The following is a 26766-nucleotide window of genomic DNA, read 5'->3' on the forward strand; positions in this document are numbered from 1 at the left end:
CAGCCTTCAACCCCCCAGGCTCAAGCAATCTTCCTGCCTTACTTAGCCTCTCAAGTAGCTGGGACTCTAGGTACATGCCACCATACCTGGCTAATTTTTTTTTTTTTGGAGACAGGGTGTCACTTTGTGACCCAGGCTAGAGTGCAGTGGCATGATCTTGGCTCACTGCAGCCTCCAACTCCCAGATTCAAGCAACCCTCTTGCCTCAGCCCCCAAGTACCTGGGATTATAGGTGCACACCACCACACTGGGCTGATTTTTGTATTTAAAATAGAGATGAGTTTTCACCATATTGGCCAGGCTGGTTTCAAACTCCTGACCTCAAGTGATCTGCCCACCTTGGCCTCCTAAAGTGCTAGGATTACAGGTGTGAGCCACCTCTGCGCCTGGCCGACTTGGCTAATTTTTAACTTTTGTAGAGATAGGGTCTTGCTATGTTGCCCAGGCTAAAGTACAATGCTGCAGTCTTGGCTCACTGCAACTTTAACCTCCTGGGCTTCTACCTCAGCCTCTCGAGTAGTTGGGAATTTGGGCATGTGTCACCACACCTGGCTAATTTTTATATTTTTTGTAGAGATGGGGGTCTCGCTATAATACCCAGGCCAGTCTCAAACTCTTGGCCCCAAGCGATCGCCAGCCTTGGCCTCCCAAAGTGCTGGGATTACAGGCAAGTCACTGTGCCTGGCCATATATATTCTTTATACTTTACAAAATGGTAGGACAGCTCTACAACTCTGCTTTCTTTTTTTTTTTCCAATGACATATCTTGAGACAGTTGCAACTTATTTACCCAGTCCCTCCTGGTAGACATTTTCGTTGTTTCCAACCTGTTGCTAGGACAGACAATGCTGCAATAGTCTTACACAGGTATGGCTTTTACCATGTTGCAGGATATCCATCAGACAAAGTCCAAGAAGTGGAACTGCTGGGGCAAAGGGAATTTTTATTTGAAATGTTAACACTGCCCAGTGGTTCTCCATGGTGGTTACATCAATTTATCTACCAGCAATATATGAAAGTTCTTGTTTCCCCACATCCTCACCAATATAGAATATTATCATCTAAAACAAATCTCAATCTGAGTCATGAAAGATGGCATGCCATAATGAGGCTAAGCATCTTACGTATTTTAGAGACATCTGCATTTCTTTTTCCATAGATTACTTGTTCATTTCCTTTGCTCATTTTTCTGCTGGGTTGTTGGTCTTTTTTTTTTTTTTCTTAATATAGATTTATAAGAGCTCTTTAAAAAAAAATAAAGAAATTAGCCCTTTGCAATGCAATCGATTTTTTTTCCCTGCCTACTGTTTGGATTTATTTATGGTGTTCTGTTCCATGAATAATATTTTAATTTTTATAGTCACAATTTAAAAATCTGCTTCTTCATTCTTGCTCATGATACATAAAATGAAGAAAGCAAGATTTTAAATTGCGTATTTTCTTTTAAGACTTCTGGGTATCATGGGATACTCACAAAGGCTTCCTTTCCTGTTTTCTTTGAGGACTTTAATAGTTTCCTTTGGTTTTATCTTTTATCCTACTGAAATTTTTTTTTTCCAGAGAGTTGCTCCATTGTCCCTACACCATTTATTGAATAATACATTTTTTTTTGAGACAGAGTCTCACTCTGTTGCCCAGGCTGCTGTGTAGTGGCACAGTCATAGTTCACTGAAGCCTCAACCTTCTGGGTTCAAGTAATCCTCCCACTTCAGCCTCCCAAGTAGCTGGAACCACAGGCACACGTCACCACACCCACCTAATTTAAAATGTTTTGTAAAGACAAGGTCTCCCTATGTTGCCCAGGCTAGTCTTGAACCCCTAGGCTCAGGCAATCCTCCCACCTCCGCCTCCCAAAGTGCTGGGATTACAGGTGTGAGCCACCACACCCGGACCCATCTTTTCTCCCGCATTCATTTTCTTAATTTTAAAAACTAAAATTAACATGTCACACATATATGAATGCACACTGGCGGGTAATTTCTGGTCTTGCCAAACTCTATGAAATGACTCAACAAAATGACTACCAGTTTTATATCTAAAATAATTTAACTTCACTTTAATACAGGACAGAATTACTTGTAAAAGAAAAAAAAATAACAATCAGCTCCTTTTCCAAGGCCTGTATGAGCACACCTGCACACCTGGATCCCTGGATCTCTTTTAGTCTCATTCTCTTTTGTACATATCTCATTAGGCCCTTATTTTGAGCTTTTTTATTCATTAGTGCCCTGTGCTCTACAATTGAGGACCTTATTGCAGCTGAATGCTGTGCAGTATAAGACCGTCCTGCTGATGAACCATTTCTTACATGTGTATTTAGAGTCCCAACTAGCTAATACTTCTTTGTTGTACACTAATGTGGCTTATGCTTTTTTCCCCATTTGAGTTCTAAATAGAGTTGGGCACAAAGATGGTGGAGGTTAATCCAAATGTACAAACATATTGATCATCCCTTCTCTTTCTTAGTTTTGTGTGTGTATGTTTGTGTGTGTATGTGTGTTTGTGTGTATGTGTGTATATGTGTGTTGTTTGTGTATGTGTTTGTATGTGTGTTTATGTGTGTCTATGTGTGTGTGTGTTTATTTGTGTACACGTGTTTGTGTGTGTTTGTGCACGTATGTATTTGTGTGTGCATGTGTATATGTATGTGTATGTGTGTATGTGTATGTGTGTTTGTGTGTATATTTGTGTTTGCATATATGTGTGTATATGTGCGTGTGTTTGTGTTTGTGTATATGTATTTGTGTGTGTGTATGTGTATACGTGTGTGTATATGTGTATATGTGTGTGTTTATGAGTACACGTGTGTCTAAGTGTACATTTGTGTGTGTGTGTATGTGTGTATATGAGTGTGTGTATCTGTGTGTTTGTGTGTATGTGTGTATATGTGTGTGTGTGTATGCCTGTTTCCCCTTAACTTCTAGTTTCAAGTTTCAAGTTTCCTAAGGCTGTCCTCACAAAACACCACATACCCCTTCCTTGCCTTTACCTGTGCACAACGACAAAGGCTCCGGGGGTCCAGGAAAGAAAAGATGTATAAAGATAACACCCTTGGAAGCTTGGTCGTAAAGTCCAGGGCTTCTGCTGGAATTTTCTCTTGAAGCTTTCGACAGCAGAACTTTTGCTGGGACAGTGAGCAGCGCTCCAACAGGCCTGTGAGGATTCTTCTTCTTTGAGAGTCTGTCCATTTGTCAAACTAGAAAAACAAAACAAAGCAAAATGCAAAAACTCCAGGTTTAGTCTGATAGCAGATTCATTACGAGTAAGAGATGACAATGGCATAGAAAGGGAGTTTAGTAATTTATTTCTAGTGTTTATTTCCCTAATCGGCAAATTCCATGCTTTGCCACCTGTCTTCTCTGACATTTATATGGGAGCATGTGCATGACCTAAGTGTGCACACAGAAGTGCATGTGACCTCAAAACTTGCAGTCACATATGAACAATAAATTGGGAGCTGGCCATATTCATAAACTGAGAATATATCTGCTTATAAAAGACAATTTTAAGATAAAATAACTGCGCAGCTCCTCCCCTCAAATAGTTTCTGCATTATCCCATCAGTGCTTAAAACAGCAGGACCAGAAACAAACCCTTGTATTCACAATTGGAGAGAAAGTATTACAAGCAAATATCCCTCAGAAGGAAAGTATATTGGGGTAAATTCTCACTAGTATGTAAATGACTGATATGATTGGAGAGGATGTGTTGATAAAGGAGGACTTGAAGAGAGGAAGTGAATGCCAAAGGAAGCCAGGGTATGTCCAACAATTGGCTACTTCACAATTTTCCTCAGAGATTACCCTGAACAACACCCAAGATCAGGGAATGACCAAGCATGAGCACCTGGAGACTGCCCAAAACCAAAAGAGAAAAAGGGAACAACACCTACCAGCTCAGTGAGCCACTTCACTGGAAGTCTAAATCTCTTTTCTTCCCTGGCCCATTGGGGAAGAGAAAATAGGGAAGTTTGAGCTGGTTGTATCTTTGTATATTATTGCATTTCACATATAGATATTCAGTACAGTTATTATAAACAGAATTTTTTTTTTTTGAGACGGAGTCTCACTCTGTCACCTAGACTGGAGTGCAGTAGCGCAATCTCGGCTCACTGCAACCTCCACCTCCTGGGTTCAAGTGATTCTCCTGCCTCAGCCTCCCGAGTAGCTGGGATTACAGGCACGTGCCACCACGCCTGGCTAACTTTAGTATTTTTAGTAGAGACAGGGTTTCACCATGTTGGTCAGGCTGGTCTCGAACTTCTGACCTCGTGATCCGCCCACCTTGGCCTCCCAAAGTGCTGAGACTACTAGCGTGAGCCACTGTGCCCGGCTATACACAGAATTTTATAATCTGTTTATAATATTTTAGTCATAATCATAAAATACACTGACTACCTAAAAAGGCATGTAAAGGAAAAATTTATTTTTTGCAAGCCTTAGAACAAGTTAACTTCGTCACAGTTGCGCAATGTATTTTAAATTTAATTTGATGTTTTTTTTTCTTTTTGGCTTCTCAAGGGTCAATTTGATATATATTTTTCAATTAGTAGTGTTAAAAAACAAAATGTCAACAAATTGTGTTTAAAGATCTAATTGGCTTTTATTAGCGATTCATGAATCAGGTAGCATCCCATCAAAAGAACAGATAAGAGCTCCTCAGAGCTGAGCAGAGGAGGTTGGTTGGCTTCAGAGGCAGAAAAGGGTTGAAGAAAGGAGAAATAGGCCCCGTGTGGTAGCTCATGTCTGTAATCTCAGCACTTTGGGAGGCAGAGGCAGGAGAATCTCTTGAGCCCAGGAATTCGAAACCAGCCTGAGCAACATCCCATCTGCACAAAAAAATAAAAAGTTAGCTGGGTATGGTGGTGTACGCCTGTGGTCCCAGCTACTTGGGAGGCTGAGGTGGGAGAATTGCTTGAGCCCGGGTGGTGGAGGCTGCAGTGAGCTGTGGTCATGCCATTGCACTCCAGCCTGGGCAACAGAGAGAGGCCCTGTCAATAAAAATAAAAATAAATAAAAAATAAAAAAGCAGAAATAAGGAGCAAAAAGTGGATTGATTGTTTCAGAGTTACTTTCCTCATAAGATTAAAACAGAGGGGACTTTCTTATGCCAGCTCAGATAAACTGGGGCCCTTCAGATTGGGTTGCTGTGAATCTCCTGTTTTGGGTTTTGTTTTTTTTTTTTTGGTCCTGGTTTTCATTTCTAATTTAAACTGGCACTTTTTAAAGTTCAGTTTGATTACATGAGAGTGCCTCCATTCTGGGTTGGTTTGGTCTGTTGGGGCCTAGTATAGGAGCTCAGTCCAAAACAACAGCCTTCCATAAATTTTAACATTAGAGGCGCGGTGGCTCATGCCTGGGAGGCTGAGGCCGGTGGATCACGTGAGGTCAGGAGTTCAAGACCAGCCTGACCAACATGGAGAAACCCCGTTTCTACTGAAAACACAAAATTAGCCAGGCACGGTGGTACGTGCCTGTAATTCCAGCTATTTGGGAGTGTGAGGCAGGAGAATCACTTGAACCCAGGAGGCGGAGGTTGTGGTGAGCCGAGATTGCGCCATTGCACTCCAGCCTGGGCAACAAGAGCAAAAACTCCGTCTCAAAAAAAAAAAAAAAAAAAAATTAACAGTAGAATAACAGTAGAAATACTTCCTAATTAAAACTATTCACTACTATAGATTTATTCTATGACCCACAAATCTCACTTTGGAAACTATCACTGCAGTGGGGAGGAGGGGGACCCTAAAATGAAAAAACAAAAACTTTAACTGTGAAGACCACAGGAATAAAACTGATTCACGTGTGAGTGTTCCCTGCCTTCTCCCAGCCCCGTTTCTATACAAGCCATATCTCCAACTCCCATAAAAGAAGACTTCTGGCCGGGCGTGGTGGCTCACGCCTGTAATCCCAGCACTTTGGGAGGCGAGGTGGGTGGATCATGAAGTCAGGAGATCAAGACCATCCTGGCTAACACGGTGAAACACCGTCTCTGCTAAAAAAAAAAAAAAAAATTAGCCGGGCATGGTGTCAGGCACCTATAGTCCCAGTTACTCAGGAGGCTGAGGCAGAATGGCGTGAACCCGGGAGGTGGTGCTTGCAGTTAGCTAAGATCATGCCACTGCACTCCAGCCTGGGCAACAGAGCAAGACTCCATCATTAAAAAAACAAAAAGAGAGAGAGAGACTTCTTTCCCAGCTCTTTCAGATGGGTTCTCAGGAGAATGAGTGAAGAGAAACCAGGCAAGAATGGCTAAGGCCGGGGGAACTGGCCCTAGAAGCTGAACTGATCTATAAAATAAAGAGCCAAAAGGAAGGTGAGAGGCGAGAGAGGAAGAACAGTTGGGAAGTTGGCTTGACGGGAATTGCGGGGCTCACAGAGGCGATGGTAGCCTCTATGGCAGCTAGTGTGGGAGAGCTGGGGAGTGAAGGCAGATTGGAGGAGTATGGCTGTGAGTTTTGAACTGGATCTCCTGTTTTCCTTGAAAGAGACAAAATGAAGATTGGAATTCATTTTATTTATTTTTTATTTCATTCTGTTTTTTTAGAGACAGGGTCTCACTGTGTCGCCCAGGTTGGCGTACAGTGGTGCAATCCTAGCTCACTACAGCCTCAACCTCCTGGGCTCAAGGGATCCTCCCACCTCAGCATCCTGAGTGGCTGGGATGTGCTACCACATCCGGCCTGGAATTCATTCTAAAATTACTTTCGGGCAGTGCTATGTGAGTCTGGCGGGGCTGAGCTACGTTGAGACCCAGGATGATTACGGTTACAAAAAATTTTCATAAGATATTATGGCTGCCACAACAAAATCAAAGATAACTCAAAATGCCTAATAGTAGGGGATCAGCCAAACAAACCATAATATATCAACATGATAGGGGAAAGCAGGACATTATGGGTTGATGGTGGGCTTAGGAATAAGACAATTTGGTGTCTCACTCCCAATATTCTATTAGTTCTTTTACTCATCAGAAATATGTCAACCTCGATTTCCTCATTTATACATTAGAGATAATTACATCTACCTTGTAGGGTGGTTGTGAGGATTAAATACAATAATATATGTATAAAATTCCTAATAGAGTGCATGACTCATTGTAGACATGGCAGCTACTATTAGAAAATGTCACAGTGATGTTAAAAATAATATGTATGTGGGTTAAGTAACTATAAAAAGATGTGCGCATAAAATTACCATGTTTGTACATTGACAAGGATGGAAAGTGCATTGAGAATAAATGAGGTTAGCTCATCTACTTTCCTGCTGTCCCCAAAAGAGAATGGGCTTAGGTTGCAGAATGAGTGATTTAACATGAATATAAAAGAACATTAGTATTATACAATACTGAAGAAATCTATAAAAGAAAACATTAAAACACTTTCTCCAGCGATTAAAAAGATAATTACATTGGTTCCTCATTTATTTCCCTGATTACAACGGTCAGAGGTAATTTGTTTGGCTTTGATAGGTGTTCTTTGCCTCAAGGGATTTTCCTTTCTAATTGTGTTTGTTTAGGCTAATAGAAAACTAATTTACATTCCTTAAACTACCAACTGAAGAAGGTTAGATGACTCAGAAGAATGCTGAACAGCAGGGGAAAATCCCTCTAGGATTTAGAAGGTGCTAGAAATAATCCAAAAAGTAGATAATCCATGGAGGGGTTAACTGTACAGGAATTCAGTTATCCCCCACATCTCTTGCGTCACCTCTCAAGCAAAAATAACCCTAACTGAGTAGCCAGGGACCTCATGTATGAGACTGGGGGACTGTCAGGACCATTATTCTCCTATTCTAGCATCACGTACGGTACCTTGCTTCCCGATTCATTCCTGAAGGATGCCTTTTTTAAGGCTTTCTTGACTCAATATAACTGTGCACATCCTATTTTTAGAGTAGTTGTTACAAGGATTCTTGCTGCCATTTCAGGAAGTGAGAAGGTTGCTAGGGCGATCAGGTTCCACCCACCTCACACTGAATGGCAAAAAGAGGGTGGGAGGGGGATAAAAAGAGAGGCTTGTTTCTGTTGGCTTATTGGTTATATGATCTCTTCTGGTTGAGTTTCTGAGTCCTATTATCAAAAATTTAATTTCACCAAGTGTAAATACGTTTTTGTCTTAAAAGTTTCAAACAGGGCTGGGCAAGGTGGCTCAGGTCTATAGTTCCAGCACTTTGAAAGGCCAACACGGAAGGATTGCTTGAGCCCAGGAGTTCAAGACCAAAACCAGCTGGGCAACATTGCGAGATCCTGTTTCTTAAAATAAAAAATAAAATAAAATAAAAAATGGGCATGTTGGCGTATGCCCATAGTCCCAGCTACCTGGGAGGCTGAGGTGGGAGGATCACTTGAGCCCAGGAGGTAGAGGTTGCAGTGAGCTGAGATCACATCACTGCACTCAAGACTTAGCTACAGAGCAAGACTCGGTCTTGAAAAAAAAAAAAGTTTCAAGCAGGCACATATAGAATCAATAGAATAAAAAATGAAAAGCTTCTTTAACACTGCTCCCCATCAAATCTCACTTCATCTCCCACAGATAACCACTGTTCAAAAGTTTGATGTTCATGCATTTCCTTTTTTTCCAATTAAAAAAAAATTTTATTAGGGCTGGGCGTGGTAGCTCATGCCTGTAATCCCAGCACTTTGGAAGGCCAAGGCAGGCAGATCACCTGAGGTCAGGAGTTCGAGACCAGCCTGACCAACATGGAGAAACCCCATCTCTACTAAAAAAAATTACAAAATTAGCTGGGCGTGGTGGCACATGCCTGTAATCCCAGCTACTCGGGAGGCTGAAAGAGGAGAATGGCTTGAACCCGGGAGGCAGAGGTTGTGGTGAGCCGAGATTGCACCATTGCACTCCACCCTGGGCAACAAGAGCGAAACCCTGTCTCAGGGAAAAAAAAAAAAAAAAATTGTTTTCAGAGACAAAGTCTTGCTATGTGGCCCAGGCTGGAGTGCAGTGGCTATTCACAGGCATGATCATGGCGCGCTACAGCTTCAAACTCCTGGGCTCAAGTAATTCTCCTGCTTTAGTCTCTGGATTAGCTGGGACTTGAGGCATGGCACCACCATGCCTGGAAGATGGTCATGCACTTCTATACATTCACACACACACTTATCTCCATCAGCTTGGTGGCAGTGAAATAAATTAGAGTACACCCATCCCAGGGAATACTATGTAGCAGTTTAAAAAATAAACAAAATGGCTGGGCGTGGTGGCTCACGCCTGTAATGCTAGCACTTTGGGAGGCAAGTGGATCACAAGGTCAGGAGTTCAACACCAGCCTGACAACATGGTGAAACGCTGTCTCTACTAAAAATACAAAAATTAGCTGGGCATGGTGGCGCACGCCTGTAATCCCAGCTACTCAGGAGGCTGAGGTAGGTGAATCTCTTGAACCCAGGAGGCGGAGGTTGCAGTGAGCCGAGATCGCGCCAATGCACTCCAGCCTGGGTGACAGAGCGAGACTCCATCTCAAAATAATAATAATAATAGTAATAATAATAATAATAATAACAATAATGGGCCGGGCACAGTGGCTCACACCTGTAATCCCAGCACTTTGGGAGGCTGAGGCGGGTGGATCACGAGGTCAGGAGATCGAGACCACGGTGAAACCCCGTCTCTACTAAAAATACAAAAAAAATTAGCCGGGAGCAGTGGCGGGCGCCTGTAGTCCCAGCTACTCGGGAGGCTGAGGCAGGAGAATGGCGTGAACCTGGGAGGCGGAGCTTGCAGTGAGCCTAGATCGCGCCACTGCACTCCAGCCTAGGCGACAGAGCAAGACTCCGTCTTAAAATAATAATAATAATAATAAATAAGTAAACAAAATGTAGCCACACATGTCCTGACATGTAATGAGCTCCAGAGCCTTTTGTCTTCTCATTAAGTCATAGTAGGATGAATATGGCATTTTCTATTTACTCAATTTACTACTGATACCATTACTACTGATACCTTTCCAATAGGAAGAAAGAAAAAGGAGGAGGAGGAGCAATATCTTGGCACATGCTTTTTCATGCCTTTTCATGTTCTGAATGAATATTTCTCTAGCATACATAAATAGAGGCTCAAAGCATACGTGCATTTAAAATTTTAACAGATCCTGTCAAATGGTCTTTAAAAGGTCTTTACCATTTTACATTCCCTCCAAGTGAGTTTAAAAGTATCTTCCTGCTTTCCAGTAAATCCTTTCTTACAGGGTATATTATATATGTAATATATATAATGAAGAGCTATATATATTATCTAGCTCTTCAATTTTTGCCATATAGGCAAGGAAGAGAGAATTTGGGAATTTCGTTGTTTTCATTTGCATTTCTCTGATTTTGGTAAAATTGAGCATATTTTATATGCTTATTGTTCTTTTTTTTAAATATTCCTCATTCTTATATTAGCCCATTATTCTGTAGGGATATTTGTATTTTTCTTATTGACTTGTAGGAACTCTTTATATATCCTGGATATTAATCTTTTTTCTATCATGCAATTTGCAAAATAGTTTTCCTTGTTTCTCTTTTGAATTCTAACTCTGATTATGGTTGTTTCCAGCAAGTTAAAAGTGATGCCATCTACTTTATTAAAATGGGTTATTATATTACTATTATTTATATTAGCAACAGAGCAGAAGCTGAGAGAAAATCTGAGATTCTTTCTCTTTTCACTTCTCCTGTGGTGTTCTCTCTCAATTTGGGAGGGAATCGCCTTTTCTAACAGGGATTGAAGGGCAGAGAAGATTTGAGAGGAAGGGGATTAAGTAGTAGCATGAAACAGCAAAGTAGAAGAGCTTTTCAGTTTCTCTTATTTGCTGTTGTACAGAACATTAGACAGAATCATGTGCAAATAAATGAACAAAAATTGCCAAATTCTATGGCCAAATATAAAAATACTTCTGGACTGTCTATCATTGAATACAATTCATATTATATCTGTCACTGTCTAGATTCTTTTTTAAAAAATGATTTCACTTCTAATACTAGATTAAACTTTAAAACTCAGACAGTGCTTGATGCCTACAGTGAAAATCCCAAGTAATGCTAAGTAAAAACACTGGTATCCTTATTTCCCCTTCCTTCCTTCCTTCCTTCCTTCCTTCCTTCCTTCCTTCCTTCCTTCCTTCCTCTCTCTTTCTTTCGAAAATGCATTTCTTATGTTACTGTCTTGTCCATGAAACACACAAACAAAAGAAATCTAAAAATTAAAATGGAGACAGAAATGTAAATAAAAATAAATTAGAAATATCTCCCTTAAGCCCAATTCATTGGGTTTTTGCAGGGGTACATAGGCTACCATATGACTTAGTGATTTTAAGGAATAAGTTTGTTTGGGGAAAGGAGAAAAACAAGAGACAATTATTTATTGATTTAGAAAATATCTGTTAATGCCTGGTAAGCATCAAGGAATGTACAACGAAAAACAGGAAGAAGCCAGCCCTGCCTCCGTAGATTATTCTCTTAAAGAAAGAAAATAGAGAATCTCAAAAAAAAAAAATGCCCAGAGATAGATATTTTGATCATCACCCAGGGATGGCCATTGAGACTTTGTGTCCCTCCTTTTGAGGAACAGATGAGAAAGTCCTAGTTTTTGATGAAGGATAGTTGTATCTTGTTAGGTAAAAACATAACATTGTTATAGTTCTTGTATGGAAGTGTCAGGATCTATAGAAGGGTATATATGAATGCTGAGTAGCCAAATGGGTAAACTGTGCTGGTTACTAAGCTACTGTCCCTCAGATCCAAATTCATCTTTCTATTTTGGGGTTTGTTTGTTTGTTTTGAGACATGGTCTTGCTCTGTTGCCCAGGCTGGAGTGCACCAGTGCAACAGCTCACTACAGCCTTGAACTCCTGGGCTCAAGCAATCCTCCTGCCTTACCCATCCCAAGTAGCTGGGACTATAGGAATGCACCACCACGTCTGGCTAATTTTTTTAATATTATTTTTGTAGATATGGGGTCTTGTTATGTTGCCCAGGCTAGTCTCAAACTCCTGGCCTTAAGCTCTCCTCCTCCCTCAGCCTCCCAAAGTACTGGTGTTACAGTTGTGAGCCATTGCACCTGACCCAAATCCACCTTTCTGTGCTCTACTTTGTGAGCATAGAAGGCAGGATCTCTTGGGCTGGGCATGTGGTTCACACCTGCAATCCCAGCACTTTGGGAGGTGAAGGGGGATGGATCACCTGAGGTCAGGAGTTCAAGACCAGCCTTGCCACATGGTGAAACTCCGTCTCTACTAAAAATACAACAAACTAGCCAGGCATAGTGGTAGGCACCTGTAATCCCAGCTAATCAGGAGGCTGAGGCAGGAGAATCACTTGAACCCGGGAGGCAGAGGAGGTTGCAGTGATCTGAGATGGCGCCATTACACTCCAGCCTGGGCAACAAGAGCAAAACTCCGTCTCAAAAAAAGAAAAGAAGGCAGGATCTCTATCACCATATTTCTCCTTTGACAGCTGGCTCCCTGATAAATGCTGCCAATGAGGAGGAAGGTGCTAGAGGGAAATTGAGGGAGGAGAAACTTACTCCTATTTGGTTGCTGTTCGTATCAGGATCACCTAACTCTTGATCCTGACAGTAGCTGTTGATTCCAAGGTCCAGCTTTTTTTCCCATACACCCAGAACCATCATGCTTCACCAACTGTATCAGAACCAGCTGGCTGTGATGTCATCTACTTTATTCTATAGAAATCTGGCTTCCCCATGGGGCTGAAGCTCTTCCCTCTGAGCTCCCAGTACCAGGAAAGCTGATGGTAACTAATTCCCGCAGTTCTATCTCCCTGGAACCTCAGCATTCCCTTTTTGTCTCTTCTGCTCTCCAATATTTGCTTAACGAATCCTTTTCATTAATTATGTCTGTTAAAATAAGATACGACTTCTGTTTTCCTGCCCAAATCCTAACTGATACCTACAGAAAGCACCTGCCATGCTTCTCAGGAAATGAAGAAGCACTCCCTTAAATCCATGCTGAATTCTCTGGCCTCTGTGATAATGCTACAGACTGAATGTTTACATCACCTCAAATTCATGTTGAAATCTCAACCCCCAGTGTGATGGGATTAGGAGGTGGGGCCTTTGTGAAGTGATTAGGTCGTGAGGGTGGGGCCCTTATGAAGGGGATTATTGTCCTTATAAAGTAGACCCCAGATAACTCATTCTCCCTCTTCTGCCAAGTGATGATGCAGTGAGGAGGTGGCTGTCTATGAAGAGAGGCCTCAGCAGACACTGAATCTGCCAGCACCTTGATCTTGAGCTTCCTAAGCCTCCGGAACCATGAAAAATAAATGTCTGGGGTTTTTTTCTTTCTATCCAAGTTGAGTAAAATATGTCTGTTATTTATAAACCACGCAGTCTGATTTTTTAATAGCAGCCTGAAAGACGAAAACAGATAATATAACATAATGCAAAAATAGTATATTTTAAATGTTTACCCATTTGCCAAGCAGGGCTCTTCTTTCTTCAAATACCTACAGTAAGTAAAAAAGAATATGGTAATTTCATATATCATAGTTCAAAATACCCATTACAAGAAAGATATCATTAAGCGATCGGTGAATAAACATTCATTGTATCAACTGAATATTAAAAGACAGATTTTACTTCTGAGGTTATGTATTTTTACCCTGGGCAAGGTTTCTCTCTCTTTTTTTTTCTTTCAGTTTCTACATGTGGAATAATTCATATGAAAGAAAAAGTAATAAGGCTGGGTTCAGTGGCTCACACCTGTAATCCCAGCACTTTGGGAGGCCGAGGCAGGCAGATCATTTGAGCTAGGGAGTTTAAGAGCAGCCTGGGCAACATGGTGAGACTCCACCTCTACAAAAGTACAAAAAATTAGCCAGGCATGGTGGTGTGTCCCTGCAGTCTCAGCTGAGGCTGAAGTGGGAGGATCGCTTGAGTCCGGGGAGTTGAGGCTGCAGTGAGCTATGATCACGTCACTGTACTTCTAACCTGGGTGACAGAGCCAGACCCTGTCAAAAAAAAAAAAAAAAAAAAAAAAAAAAAGAAAGAAAAGAAAAGAAAGAAAAAATGGTTTTTTTAAAGTGAAAGAAATTTTAAAAATGGAATTATAAAGAGAAATCAATTTTAGAATTTGAAAGATGAAAAAACTACGAAAAAACAGGAACATGAAACTCCCCCATCTGAAATGTTTCAATATTAATAGTATGAGAATTTACAAAACAAGTGAATGATCAGTTCTGTTTTTCTATTTCAGTGTATACACATATCACATATGTGATAAGTACGCACATATGCGTATAAGTACGTACACATGTGTAGGATTAGAAATGTGTGTGTGTGCACCTCTGGGCTTCCACTTGAATATTTGTTGGTATAGGTTTATTAAGATATATTATTTAGGATAGAAACTAAGTCTTATTCATCTTGACATCTCCAGTAGAGTGCTTACAGAGCATGTTACAGGTATCTATGTTTATTGAATTGAAAGAATGTGATTGTGAGAACGAATATCCTTATGGATGTATCAGTACAATGTGAGTACCTTTACATATTGGTGTCAAGGTGCTTTTCTGAGCATCAGTGCATATGTATATTTCAGTGAGTGAGGAAAGGAAGACTAATGTGGGGACACGTGACAGAGAAGGGGGTTATTAAGAGAGGAAGAGAGAGTAATGAACATACGTGAATGTCTCACTTGCTTTATCCCATACACCCTCTGTCAGCTTTCAAAATTGGGATTGATGTTTTTCCCTCCTCTTGGCAATTGCTACATTCTCTAGTGCTGTAAGAATGTTCCCATTTGGAGAGGTGGCACAGGCCTATTTCTTCTCTTTTTATGGAAGAGGCTGAGGAGCTGGTTTTATGCTTCCCACAGATGATGCTTTCCTTCCTTTTTTAACTCTCAAGCTCTGGTTGCCAAGGACATACAAAATAGGAATTGAAATAACTGGTTCAACCACCACCTTGGGACCAGTGAAATGTCAGTTTTGCTCTTGGCCAGGGAATCTCTTCTGTCATAGACAGTTTTTGCACATAAGAGAAGAAGAAAAAGACCCTCCCCCGCAGCTAACTGCCACCTGGGCTACCAGGACCCTCAAATAATGGCAACAGATAAACTCAGAAATTCTAGATGAAAAGAAGTAGAGGAGAATCTGTAGAACACAGGAGACTCAAAGTATCCGGATTCAAATATTGTCTGAATTCTTCTCTATCAATCATGCATCGCCCAACCCATGCAACCAATGTTGTCACTTTTCTGATGCCCAGGGATTTTTCTCCTCCTAACTCCCACTCAATTTATAGTTCACGCTTCACTTAGACTTTACAGTGTTTGTTTTGCTCTCTAGTGGTTTCTGTTAATTTTATCTTCCCAAGTAGATTACAACCACTTTCTCTTACGTGCTCCACAGAACCCTCAAGTACAGAGTCCATGGAAGGCCCTCAATAAATCATTTTGCTGATTGACTAACAACAACAAGAAAGCTTCAGAAGTCATAGAATTTTAGAGCTAAAAGGAATCCTAAAGGTCTTTTTGTTCGATTCCTATATTTTAGAAAGGATAAGCAGAGGACCAAAGAGGTTATATTTACAGATATTTTAAAAATCCCTGGGTCCAAACTATGTGTTCAGCTCAACACTGCACTCGATTCCTCACCAGATCCTTGGTCTTCCCCATTCTGACTTCCAGCCTTACATTCTTGATGAACTTCTGCCCATGCTTTGGTCTGACTATAGGAAGAAGAGACCACAACAGAGCTTCAAGAGGAAGTTGAAGCATGGTGTCCAATGATGGTGTGGCCCATTGGAAACAAAAGGAAACTGACTTAAAGGGGAAAAGACAGTCAACAAGAAGCTGTAGAAAAGGAATGGGGTAGATGCTGGGAAGTGCTACGCAGGTTAAAACACGAGACAAAGTCTAAATGGAGTCCATGCAAGTCCAGCTCTTTACCAGAAGGCATCTAGACTCAAGTAGAAACTGATGGGACAGAAGGGGTAGAGGAAAGACACTAGACTGAAAGTCAAGAGACCTCAGATCTGGTTCTGACTCTACCCTTGACAAGACGTATCATTTTGGGCAGACAATTTTGTTGTCAGGTTCTCAGTTGGACTTACAGTCTTATACACCCTGGTTTGGAGCAAGTCTTTATTCCAAAGATTTGCAATCAGGTTCTTCATTTTAAAGAGCTGGAAAACAAAGTATTTCTTCCAAATGGAAATATTAAAACGGATCTTCTTTTCTTGCAAGATGCTGCAGTCTGTTTATATCACAGTTTACTCAAAGCCTGCTGTTAAGTCAAAATCCCACGGTTGTTATTTTAGTCTGTTGACACTGTAGTTACATATTTTACCGTGTGACATCATTATAATGTAGGAGTGAGATATTTAGGGGCCCCTAAATAATGATTGATTGATGGTAACTGGGTGCTTTTTCTCAGAACACTTTTTTAACATGTACTGTACAACATGTGTGAACCATACCCTAAAAGAAATATGGATCACTTTCTTTTCTTTTAAAAAACTGTGTATATTTAAGGTATACAACTTGATGTTTTGATATACACATACACAATGAAATGTCAAGGAAATTGTCCTATCCGTCATCTTCCATAGTTACCTTTCTACGTATGTGTGATAAAGATCACTTTCAATTAAAACACTAGTTGGCAAAGAAATACACACTTTAAAAACATTCCTTCACCCAAAATTCACAATGCTTGAATAACTTACTAATCTGTTATATATGCCTATCCTGATGATGCAGTTTTTTTTTTAGGCGTCTAAATTTGAATTTAGAGAATTCAATCTTCTGCTTAAAGCCTGCTGTGAAGTTAAAATCCTGTGACTCTTATTTTGTCTAAGATAGTTACATATTTCACATTTTACTACAGAATAGAAGAAAGACAAAATTAAAACAAAAACAAAAAACAGGGCCTTAAAATTTCACTGATCATTGGTGACAAATGCCCTCATTTAGAAGTGTGGAAGCCCCTTGAAATTATTGTCTGGATGCCTTTTGGCCAGCTGTCTCCTTGGGCATCTATTTTTAATTCCTTTCACACAGTTAGAACGTTAGATCCAGAAGGGACCTTCAAGGTCATCTGATCCAATCCACTCATTTTACAAAGGAGGATAAAGCCCAGAGAAGGTAAAACTGGTACAGCTGATTTGAAACCAGAGTTTTCAATTCCAGAGTTATTGTTCTTTGTTTACTTATATGTATGGGGGTGTGTGTGTGTATAATATACGATACATATTTATGTTCTAATTTGTTTTAAAATTGGAAACATTGCTGCATTGTATGAAGTAAGAAAATGAAAGCTCTCTCTTCTAACACACCCTCCTCTGTCCACCAACACCCATATAACTCTTTGGGAAAAAGCAGTATTAACAGTTTGATATAGCTGGGCATGGTGGTTGATGCCTGTAATCCCAGAGCTTTGGGAGGCTGAGACAGAGGCTCACTTGCACTCAGGAGTTTGAGACCAGGCCTTTTCTCTAATAAAAACAAAAAAAATTAGCCGGGCATGGTGGTGTGAGCCTGGTGGTCCTAGCTACCTGGGAGGAGGAGACAGGAAGATCGCTTGAGCCCAGGAGGTGGAGGCTGCAGTGAGCCGTGATTGTGCCACTGTACTCCAGCCTGGGTGACAGAGTGAGATCCTCAAAAACAAACAAACAAACACCAGCTTGGCATAATCATATACAAATTCTATATGTGTGACTCTGCATTTGTACACATACTTATGTGTATATATACACACAAAGATTTTTAAAAATTAATTTACTCCACACAAGAACCTAACTAAACCAAAAAATTATTATTATTATTTTTGGAATAAAATGGGAGTTCGGGACAATAAAGTACATATTATCTTGGGACGTGATCGTTACATTGGATAAAAATCTATTAAAGAAACAACGAGTGCTGTGATGCACTCGTTCCCCTCCAGAACTGAAGGATTTATTTCCCCACCTGTTGGAAGGCTGCTGGTTGACAGTTATGAGCTTGAGAGAGCTGCCTTGCCCAAGGTCAGACCTGGCGGGGGTGGGTAGGCAGCTAGCAGCCACTGAATGTTCGGTCAGTGTGGAAGTATAAAGACCAGATCCTCTTCCTCCCTTTCCCCTTGCCACAATGTAAGACAAATGTTGGGGTTTGGATCTCCGTCCCCACCAAATCTCATATCAAATTATAATTCCCGGCTGGGCACAGTGACTCATGCCTATAATCCAGCACTTTGGGAGGCCAAGGCCAGCGGATCACTGAGGTCAGGAGTTCAAGACCAGCCTGGCCATCATGGTGAAACTCCATTTCTACTAAAAATATGAAAATTAGCCAGGTGTGGTGGTGGGTGCCTGCAATCCCAGCTACTCAGGAGGCTGAGGCAGGAGAATCACTTGAACTGGGAGGCAGAGGTTGCAGTGAGCCAAGATCACGCCATTGCACTCCAGCCTGGGCAAAAGAATGAATTCTGTTTCAAAAAAAAAAAAAAAATTGTAATCCCCTATGTTGAAGGTGGGGCCTGGTGGGAGGGTGATTGGATCATGGGGGCAGTTTGTCATGGCTTAGCACCATCCCCCTAGCGCTGTCATCAGCGGGAGTGAGTTCTCACGAGATCTGGTTGTTTAAAAGTGTGTGGGACCTCCCCTGTCTCACTCTTCCTCCTGCTCCTGCCATGTAAGATGCCTCCTCCTGCTTTGCCCTCTGTCATGATGGAAAGCTCCTTGAGGCCACCCCAGAAGCAGATGCCATTATGTTTCCTGCACAGCCTGCAGAACTGTGAGCCAATTAAACCTCTTTTCTTTATAAATTACCCAGCCTCAGATATTTCTTTACAACCAATCTGAGGCATCTTGGCAGCTTCAGGGAGTCCTATGGGGTCAGTGGAGACCTCATTGAGACTGCATTCCAGCCCAACTTCTTCCTTTGCCCCACATCTGCCCCTTTTCTCTCCTTTTCCTTTTATTTCCTTCCCTTCCCAGGTGCTGATCCTGAAAGTCCTCTCCAGTCAACGCTCTACATGCTAATCTCAGAATCAGCTTCTCTAAAAATCGAACTGCAAGAGGCATTTAGGCAATTTTTTGCCTCCTAAGACACTTTTCTTCTCCGCAGCTGCTAAATTGATCAAGACTCGTAATTTTTCGAAGAAAATTTCTGAAAATCAAGGAATTCAATGAATGCGTATTTGAATTGAAGTCACTTTTTCACATGTGTGTAAAACCTTCACAATTCTATAGGAAGACAGAATTCAAAATGAGACCCTGAAGTTTTGGTAGGGGAAGCAGATAAGCTGTTACATAAACTGTTGGAGAGCTTCGAGCATTGCAAACAGGTGCTCAGTAAATTACTGTTGAGCTGGATAAAAACAATTTTCTTTCTTTCTTTTTTTTAGAGACAGGGTCTCTCTCTGTCACTCAGGCTGGAGTGAAGTGGTGCAATCGTGGCTTACCCCAACCTCCAACTCCTGGGCTCAAGCGATCCTCCTGCCTCAGCCTCTCAAGTAGCTGGGACCATAGGCACGCACCATCATGCCAGGCTAATATTTTATTTTACTTTTTTTTTTTTTTTATAAAGATGAGGTCGCACCATGTTGCCCAGGCTGGTCTTAAACTCTTGGCCTCAAGCGATCCACTGGCCTCACCCTCCCAAAGTGCTGGGATTACAGACCTGAGCCACTGTGCCTGTCCCCCAAAATTTTTTCAATAGATTTGCTTGGTGTTCATGGCTAGATGAAGGCTGAGTCTCTCTGTCTCCCTCTTTCTCTGCCTTTCCTTTTGTTTCTCCTGGTCCCTCTATTTTTTTCTCATTCTCTTTCCTCTTTCCTCATTTCCTTTATCATTTTCCTCTTTCAGTCTCTCTCCATTTTATTTCTCACTATTCCAATCTCTACTTTGGCCCTTCTGTTCCTCTCCTAAAATTGCTCATCAGTAGAAACTGATTCGACCAGAAACAGAAAGTACTGAGCAGGAGGGTTCAGGTTTGATGACAGCTTTGCCAAGGGATGAGCCCATCTGTTGAGTTTAGAGGGGCAAAGGGGCAAATCCAGGCTAAGGACACAAAGATGAAGAGGCAGGAAGACAAGAGTCAGTGAAACAGGTACCAGGGAGTAGACCTGAACTCTGATTCAATTTCTTTTTTCTTTTTCTTTCTTTCTTTTTTTTTTTTTTTTTTTCCTGAGACAGAGTCTCACTCTGTTGCCCAGGCACTGAGTGTAGTGGTGCAATCTTGACTCACTGCAACCTCCATCTCCTGGGTTCAAGTGATTCTTCTGCATCAGCCTCCCGAGAAGCTGGGACTACAGGGGTGCATCACCATGCCCGGCTAATTTTTATATTTTTTAGTAGAGACAGGGTTTTACCATGTTGGCCAGGCTGGTCTTGAATTCCTGACCTCAGGTGATCCACTCGCCTTGGTCTCCCAAAGTGCTGGGATTACAAGTGTGAGCCACTGTGCCCAGCCCTGACTCCATTTCTTATGCTTCAGGAACCAAACCAGGTTCCTGGAGGTACAGAAAGAAAAGACGGAATCTCAACTCTTCATGCATGGGAGTTGACTGGGAAAGCCAGTAAACAGTGATGACAGCAAAAAAAAAAGGAAGCAGGATGCAGGGGGAGGCTTCACAGAGGAAAGGACATTTGAATGGACTCAGATAGGAGGCGAGGGCGAGAGCACATGCAAAGGCATGGATGTGTGGGAGAGCAGGGTTCACCTGGGGGCCTTGAGCCGGGCCTGGGCATCGAATGTGAGGGAGCAGTGGCAGGGGTGGAGCCGGGAAGTTGACTGAGGTCAGATCATGAAAGATCTTCAACGCTATGCCTGGGGGTGTTGGAATTTACTCTTGGGAGTGGAGCCTGTTATTGGTTTCACATAATAGAATCGGAATCTTAGAAAGATCTCTCTGGGACAAGAATAGAGGATGGATTGGCAGGGACAGAGCCAGTGAAAGCAGTTGGGGGTGCCTGCAGTGTACTAGGCAAAGGGTGCAGACAGTGTGAGCTCAGAATGGAGCTGGAAGTAGATAGGCGGGTGGAGAAGACAGGCCTGAATGAGAGATTGGGAGGAGGACTCAGAGTACTGGAAAGCAAATTACATATGGAGGCAAGGGAGCGTTGGTAGACACTTCTCTGTGTGTCTCTCACACTCCAAAACATCTTGGCATGCCAAGAATGCAAGGGCCTGAGCACTCTTGGCTGAGTGCGCTGGCTCGCGCCTGTAATCCCAGCACTTTGGGAGGCTGAGGCGGGTGGCTCATGAGGTCAAGAGGTCAAGACCATCCTGGCCAACATGGTGAAACCCTGTCTACTAAAAATACAAAAATCAGCTGGGTGTGGTGGTGTGCGCCTGTAGTCCCAGCTACTCAGGAAGCTGAGGCAAGAGAATCGCTTGAACCCGGGAGGTGGAGGTTGTAGTGAGCTGAGATCGCACCACTGCACTCCAGTCTGGTGACACAGTGAGACTGTTTCAGAAAAAAAAAAAAAAGAATGCAAGGCCCTGAGCATTCGTGACTTGGGCCATTCTTGCAGGTTGTGTCTGCAGTAAGGCAACCTTGAGGGATGAGGTAACATCTCCCTTTGGGAGCAAGAGCAGGCTGACTTACTGCTTACTATGAAAAGCAGTGAATGCCCTGGGCTCATTGTTCCTCAGCTGTGGTGCAAACCACTGTTACGTGTATCATTTACCTGGGCCCTATGCGTCACACCTGTGGGACGGGGAGGACCAGCAGAACCCACGCAAACATAATGTTCATGCCACTCGCTGCTTTGTGAGTAAAGTTGTTTTTGACCCAAGAATCTCATCTTTTATTGTGAAACAACAGAGTCTTCTATTCCATAAGCCACAGGCTAACTTATTAACTTGTAATCTGGGGGAAAATCAAATCCCAGACTGGACAGGGAGAAGCAGAATTTCTGGCTTGATTGACTTGGTATAAAGTAGTGCCTCTCATCAGGGGGAGGAATTGGTGTGTAGGAGCAAGAGGATGATGTCAGTTTTATACATGGTGATTGTGTTTTCCTGACAAATAGGTGTGGTCCTTGCATACAGCGATTGGTCACTGGAGCTCACAGACCTGTTGGTAAATTCTGTCCCTAACTGAAGCAGGAATAGAAACCCCTAGAGGTTGGTCAGTCCCACACCCCAGCCGTCCACCATGATCCTTTAGTGTATTCCGCTAGCACCTTCCCAGAGTGCAGGTGGAAAATAAACGTCTTTGTTGTTGTTGTTCTTATTGTTGTTGTTGTTGTTGAGACAGAGTTTCCTCTTGTTGCCCAAGCGGGAGTGCAATGGTGTGATCTCGGCTCACTGCAACCTCCGCCTCCTGGGTTCAAGCGATTCTTCCGCCTCAGCCTCCCGAGTAGCTGGGATTACAGGTGCACACCACCACGCCCAGCTAATATATATATTTTTTGTATTTTTGATAGAAACAAGGTTTCACCATGTTAACCAGGCTGGTCTCGAACCCCTGACCTCAGATGATCCACCCGCCTCGACCTCCCAAAGTGCTGGGATTATAAGCATGAGCCACCGCATCCAGCCATGAAAATAAATGTCTTAAGAGAACCTGAATAATGTGAATAATCAGTTGAAATGTATGCATTTTATATATCTTATTAAATGTGCAGCATTACCCAGCAACCTCAACTATACCAAGAAAACTGGGTTTTGGGGAATGCCATGGACCACTCTCTCTTTTCTCAGTCCTGGTGGTTCCAGGGGAGAACAAGTGATGGAAGAAAAAAGGCAAGTGGGGTGGGAGAGGAAGGTGACAGCGGTGGAAAGAACAAATCCAAGACTTTTTCTTCTTGGGCAAGGACTTTGGGTCTATTGCCAGCCTTGCCCATATAGCAAGGGTTCAATAAAAGTTTTTGAATATCTTCATTTTGGTTTTTATTCATCCATTACACAATCCTAAATAATCCCTGTTCATATTTTGGTAAGTAAAATTTTAATATCTTTTTTCCTTTAAGTCATGGATTCAATTGTTAAAATAGTTCTGTTCACTTACCCGGTCATTCAATAGCTGATGGTTTAGGGGTGTCCAGGTGCTCATCTTTGTGTGCATTTTGGGACCATCTGTGTTTTTCGGAGGTGCAAATGCCATCATGAAACAACTGGATATCCTTCCGTAAGAAAAAAACACCTATCAGAAGAAGTGAATCATATAACCCTCAGAAAACAAAAATTACTAATACCAGCCGGGCACAATGGCTCACACCTGTAATCCCAGCACTTTGGGAGGCTGAGGTGGGCGGACCACTTGAGGTCAAGGATTCGAGACCAGCCTGGCCAACATGGTGAAACCCTGTCTCTACTAAAAATAAATGTAATAAATAAATAAATAAATAAATAAATAAATAAAAAATAGCCGGGTGTGGTGGTGCATGCCTGTAATCACAGCTACTAGGGAGGCTGAGGCAGGAGAGTCACTTGACCTCAGGAGGTGGAGGTTGCAGTGAGCCAAGATGGCGCCACTGTACTCCAGCCTGGGCAGCAGAGTGAGACTCCACCTCAAAAAAAAATAACAATACTAATACCATATAATTTTTTAGCATGTTGGCAGAGGGAATGCGTGGGAAGAGCATTTATTGGGGGCATCTTATATGTCAAGCACTTCATACAACTCCTCAATGGAAGTGCACAATTACCTGGTGAGGTGGTGGGTTTTAACTCATTTTACATATGAGGAAAATTTGGCTTATTGATGTTACCCTGTCCAAGGTCATACAGATAGCAAGTGGTGGAATTGTAGTCGGACCCAGGTCAGTTTGATGCCACTTTATTTTCACTGGACTCTAGGGGGAAATCCAGAATCACTCCTAGCTAAGGACATACTATATTGGCCAGGAAGAGAAGTATTTTAAATTTAAAATCATCATGCAATATGAAACACTTCATTCTTGTCCCTTGTGATAGTAACTCTCCTCCTCCCCTCTTAACTTCCAGATATCCAAGTAACAAGAACTCCTGCCTGACAGCGTATTGAAGAGGTAGCACGGTGGGAGAGACAAAGCCAAGGCTTTGGAAATGAACAGATTTGAGTTTATTGGGGGAAATTTGCTATTTTTAGTTATCCAGTATATGTCTGCCTCCTTTTGATTAAAGCACTTCAATTTTCAGGAGGAATTACTTTTCCCTCATTGTTTACAGCCTGATGGTTTAACTAATTAAGGTAGCCTGTCCTTCCCTAGCCAAGAGATGGTCATGAGACCAGGCTAGGCCAGTTGGGCTGGCAATAGCTTACTCTTAATCTTATTTTATTTTATTTTATTAATTGATTTATTTATTTTGAGACAGAGTCTCGCTCTGTCGCCCAGGCTGGAGGGCAGTGGTGCGATCTGGGCTCACTGCAAGCTCCGCCTCCCGGGTTCACGCCATTCTCCTGCCTCAGCCTCCCAGGTAGCTGGGACTATAGGCGCCCGCCATCACGCCCAGCTAATATTTTTTGTATTTTTAGTAGAGACAGGGTTTCACCGTGTTAGCCAGGATGGTCTCGGTCTCCTGACCTTGTGATCCGCACCACCCCCCCCCGGCCTCCCAAAGTGCTGGGATTACAGGCGTGAGCCACCGCGCCCGGCCGAGATGGAGTGTTGCTCTGTCACCCAGGCTCAAGTGCAGTGACACGATCTCAACTCACCACAACCTCCGCTTCCCAGGTTCAAGCGATCCTCCTGCCTCAGCTCCCCTAGTAGCTGACCGAGAGTAGTTTTGATACATACATTCGGGGTTGCAGGCTTCTGCATTTTCCACTCTGTGATGGTGGGTTTCACAAGGACAGGTAGCAGAGATGGCTAAGGGGACCAGGGCCTGCTTGCCTGATCAATGAGCTCCACAAATGACCCCACAGCAACAGATACTGGATATTTTTTATTTTTTGAGAAAGAGTCTTGCCCTGTTTCCCAGGTTGCAGTACAGTAGCTGGGGTTACAGGTGTGCCTGGCTAATTTTTGTATTTTTTTAGTAGAGATGAGATTTCGCCATGTTGGTCAGGCTAGTCTCAAACTCCTGGCCTCAAGTGATCCGCCCGCCTTGGCCTCCCAAAGTGTTGGGATTACAGGCATGACCCACTGCACCTGGCCATTATTTCACAGGTGAGGTGGTCATTCAAAGTAGCATTGGTGCCCTGGGCTGACTGTTCAGTTGTCCCTGCTATTTCATTGCGCCTCCCTACTCCCTAAAAAAGCCCCATGTCCTTTCTAACATGGGGCTAATGTAAGCAAATAGGAAACTTATTGCAGTATCCTTGCGATAAACTTCCTATTTGCTTACATTAGCTAGAATCTGTTTCTGTTGTTTGCAACCAATTTTTTTTTTGTTTTTTACTTTATACAGGTTTAATCCTGGCTCTAACCTGTACTAAGTGTGTAGCTTTATGCCAGTTATTTAATCTGAGACTCAGTTTCCTCATTTGTAAAATGAAGATGTATACAATCACTCTCAACTGCTCTTTCAAAGATTAGAGAAAAAGGGTCTGGCAGAGGGCCTGACAGGCAGGTGGTCTTGATAAGTGGAAACCTTCCTGAAGCTTTTCTTAGAACTTGTCATTCGCAGAGTGCCTCAAAACCTGTCCTTTGAGGCCAGGTGTGGTGGCTTATGCCTATAATCCCAGCACTTTGAGGGGCCAAGGTGGGTGGATCACCTAAGGTCAGGAGTTCGAGACCAGCCTGGTCAATATGGTGAAACCGCATCTCTACTAAAAATACAAAAATTAGCTAGCATGCTGGCGCATGCCTGTAATCCCAGCTACTCAGGAGGCTAAGATGGGAGAATTGCTTGAAACCAGGAGGCGGAGGTTGCAGTGAGCTGAGATCGCATCACTGCACTGGAGCCTGGGCGACGAGAGCAAAACTTTGTGAAAAAAAACAAAAACAAAAACAAAAACAAAAACCCTGTCCTTTGGAGAGCCATGACAAAATATTTCAAGGTGCGAGACACTTACAGCAGATTGAGAGTAGTTTTGATATATACACTCAGGCTTGCAGGCTTCTGCATATTCCACTCTCCGATAGTGGGTTTCACAAGGACAGGTGGCAGAGATGGCTAAGAGGACCAGGGCCTGCTTGCCTGATCAATGGGCTCCAGAAATGACCCCACATCAACAGATACTGGATATTTTTTATTTTTTGAGAAAGAGTCTTGCCCTGTTTCCCAGGCTGCAGGATAGTGGTGCAGACACAGCTCACTGCAACCTGCACCTCCCAGGTTCAAGTGCTTCTCCTGCCTCAGCCTCCTGAGTAGCTAGGACTACAGGCACCTGCCACCACGCCTGGCTAATTTTTGTATTTTTAGTACAGATGGGGTTTCACCATGTTGGCCAGGCTGGTCTCGAACTCCTGACCTCAGGTGATCTGCCCACCTCAGCCTCCCAAAGGGCTGGGATTACAGGCACAAGTCACTGTGCCCAGCCTTGGATATATTTTTTTTTAAATCATGATTTTTTGGCTGGTATGGGATTTTCCCAAACACTATCTGAGATCTTTGAGTTTCTCATTTGACATTAATATTCTCTCTCAGGAAGATAAAGCCCACGTTTTAAACCCTCTGGGGTGTCAAGACAATGCCTTCCTGCAGTTGCCTGCTGCCAATATGCCACTGGAATGAGGGGCGCACAGATCAGCTCTCAGGGTCTTCTCAGCCTCAACAGCTAACTATCGGACTCACATTTAGGTATGTTACTAAGCAGAAAGAAATGATTTTATTACAGTACTATTAACTGGAGCTAATGATAAAAGTACATGTGAGCAGGCAAGTTATAGATACAGGCTGGCATTGTGGCTCACACCTGTAATTGCAGCACTTTGGGAGGCTGAGGCAGGTGGATCAC

At 42.6% G+C, this 26766-nt stretch overlaps 1 protein-coding gene across 4 annotated transcripts in view; it reads right to left on the reverse strand.

The window, feature by feature from the left end:
- FBXO16 (F-box protein 16) overlaps positions 1 to 26766 on the reverse strand; it is a 67036-nt gene that overhangs the window by 31936 nt on the left and 8334 nt on the right. For 2 of the 4 annotated variants that reach the window (XM_054561388.2, XM_024251190.3), the window contains exons 2-4: positions 22951 to 23085; positions 13420 to 13455; positions 2990 to 3196 (exon numbers count right to left, since the gene is read on the reverse strand). In XM_054561388.2, the coding sequence (XP_054417363.1) occupies positions 2990 to 3196; positions 13420 to 13455; positions 22951 to 23085 (378 nt within the window). The remainder of the gene's footprint in view (positions 1 to 2989; positions 3197 to 13419; positions 13456 to 22950; positions 23086 to 26766) is intronic. The other 2 variants (XM_054561390.2, XM_054561389.2) reach the window with 2 other exon arrangements.

The sequence above is a fragment of the Pongo abelii genome, chromosome 7 (genome assembly GCF_028885655.2).
Source record: "Pongo abelii isolate AG06213 chromosome 7, NHGRI_mPonAbe1-v2.0_pri, whole genome shotgun sequence".
Lineage (NCBI taxonomy): Eukaryota > Metazoa > Chordata > Mammalia > Primates > Hominidae > Pongo > Pongo abelii.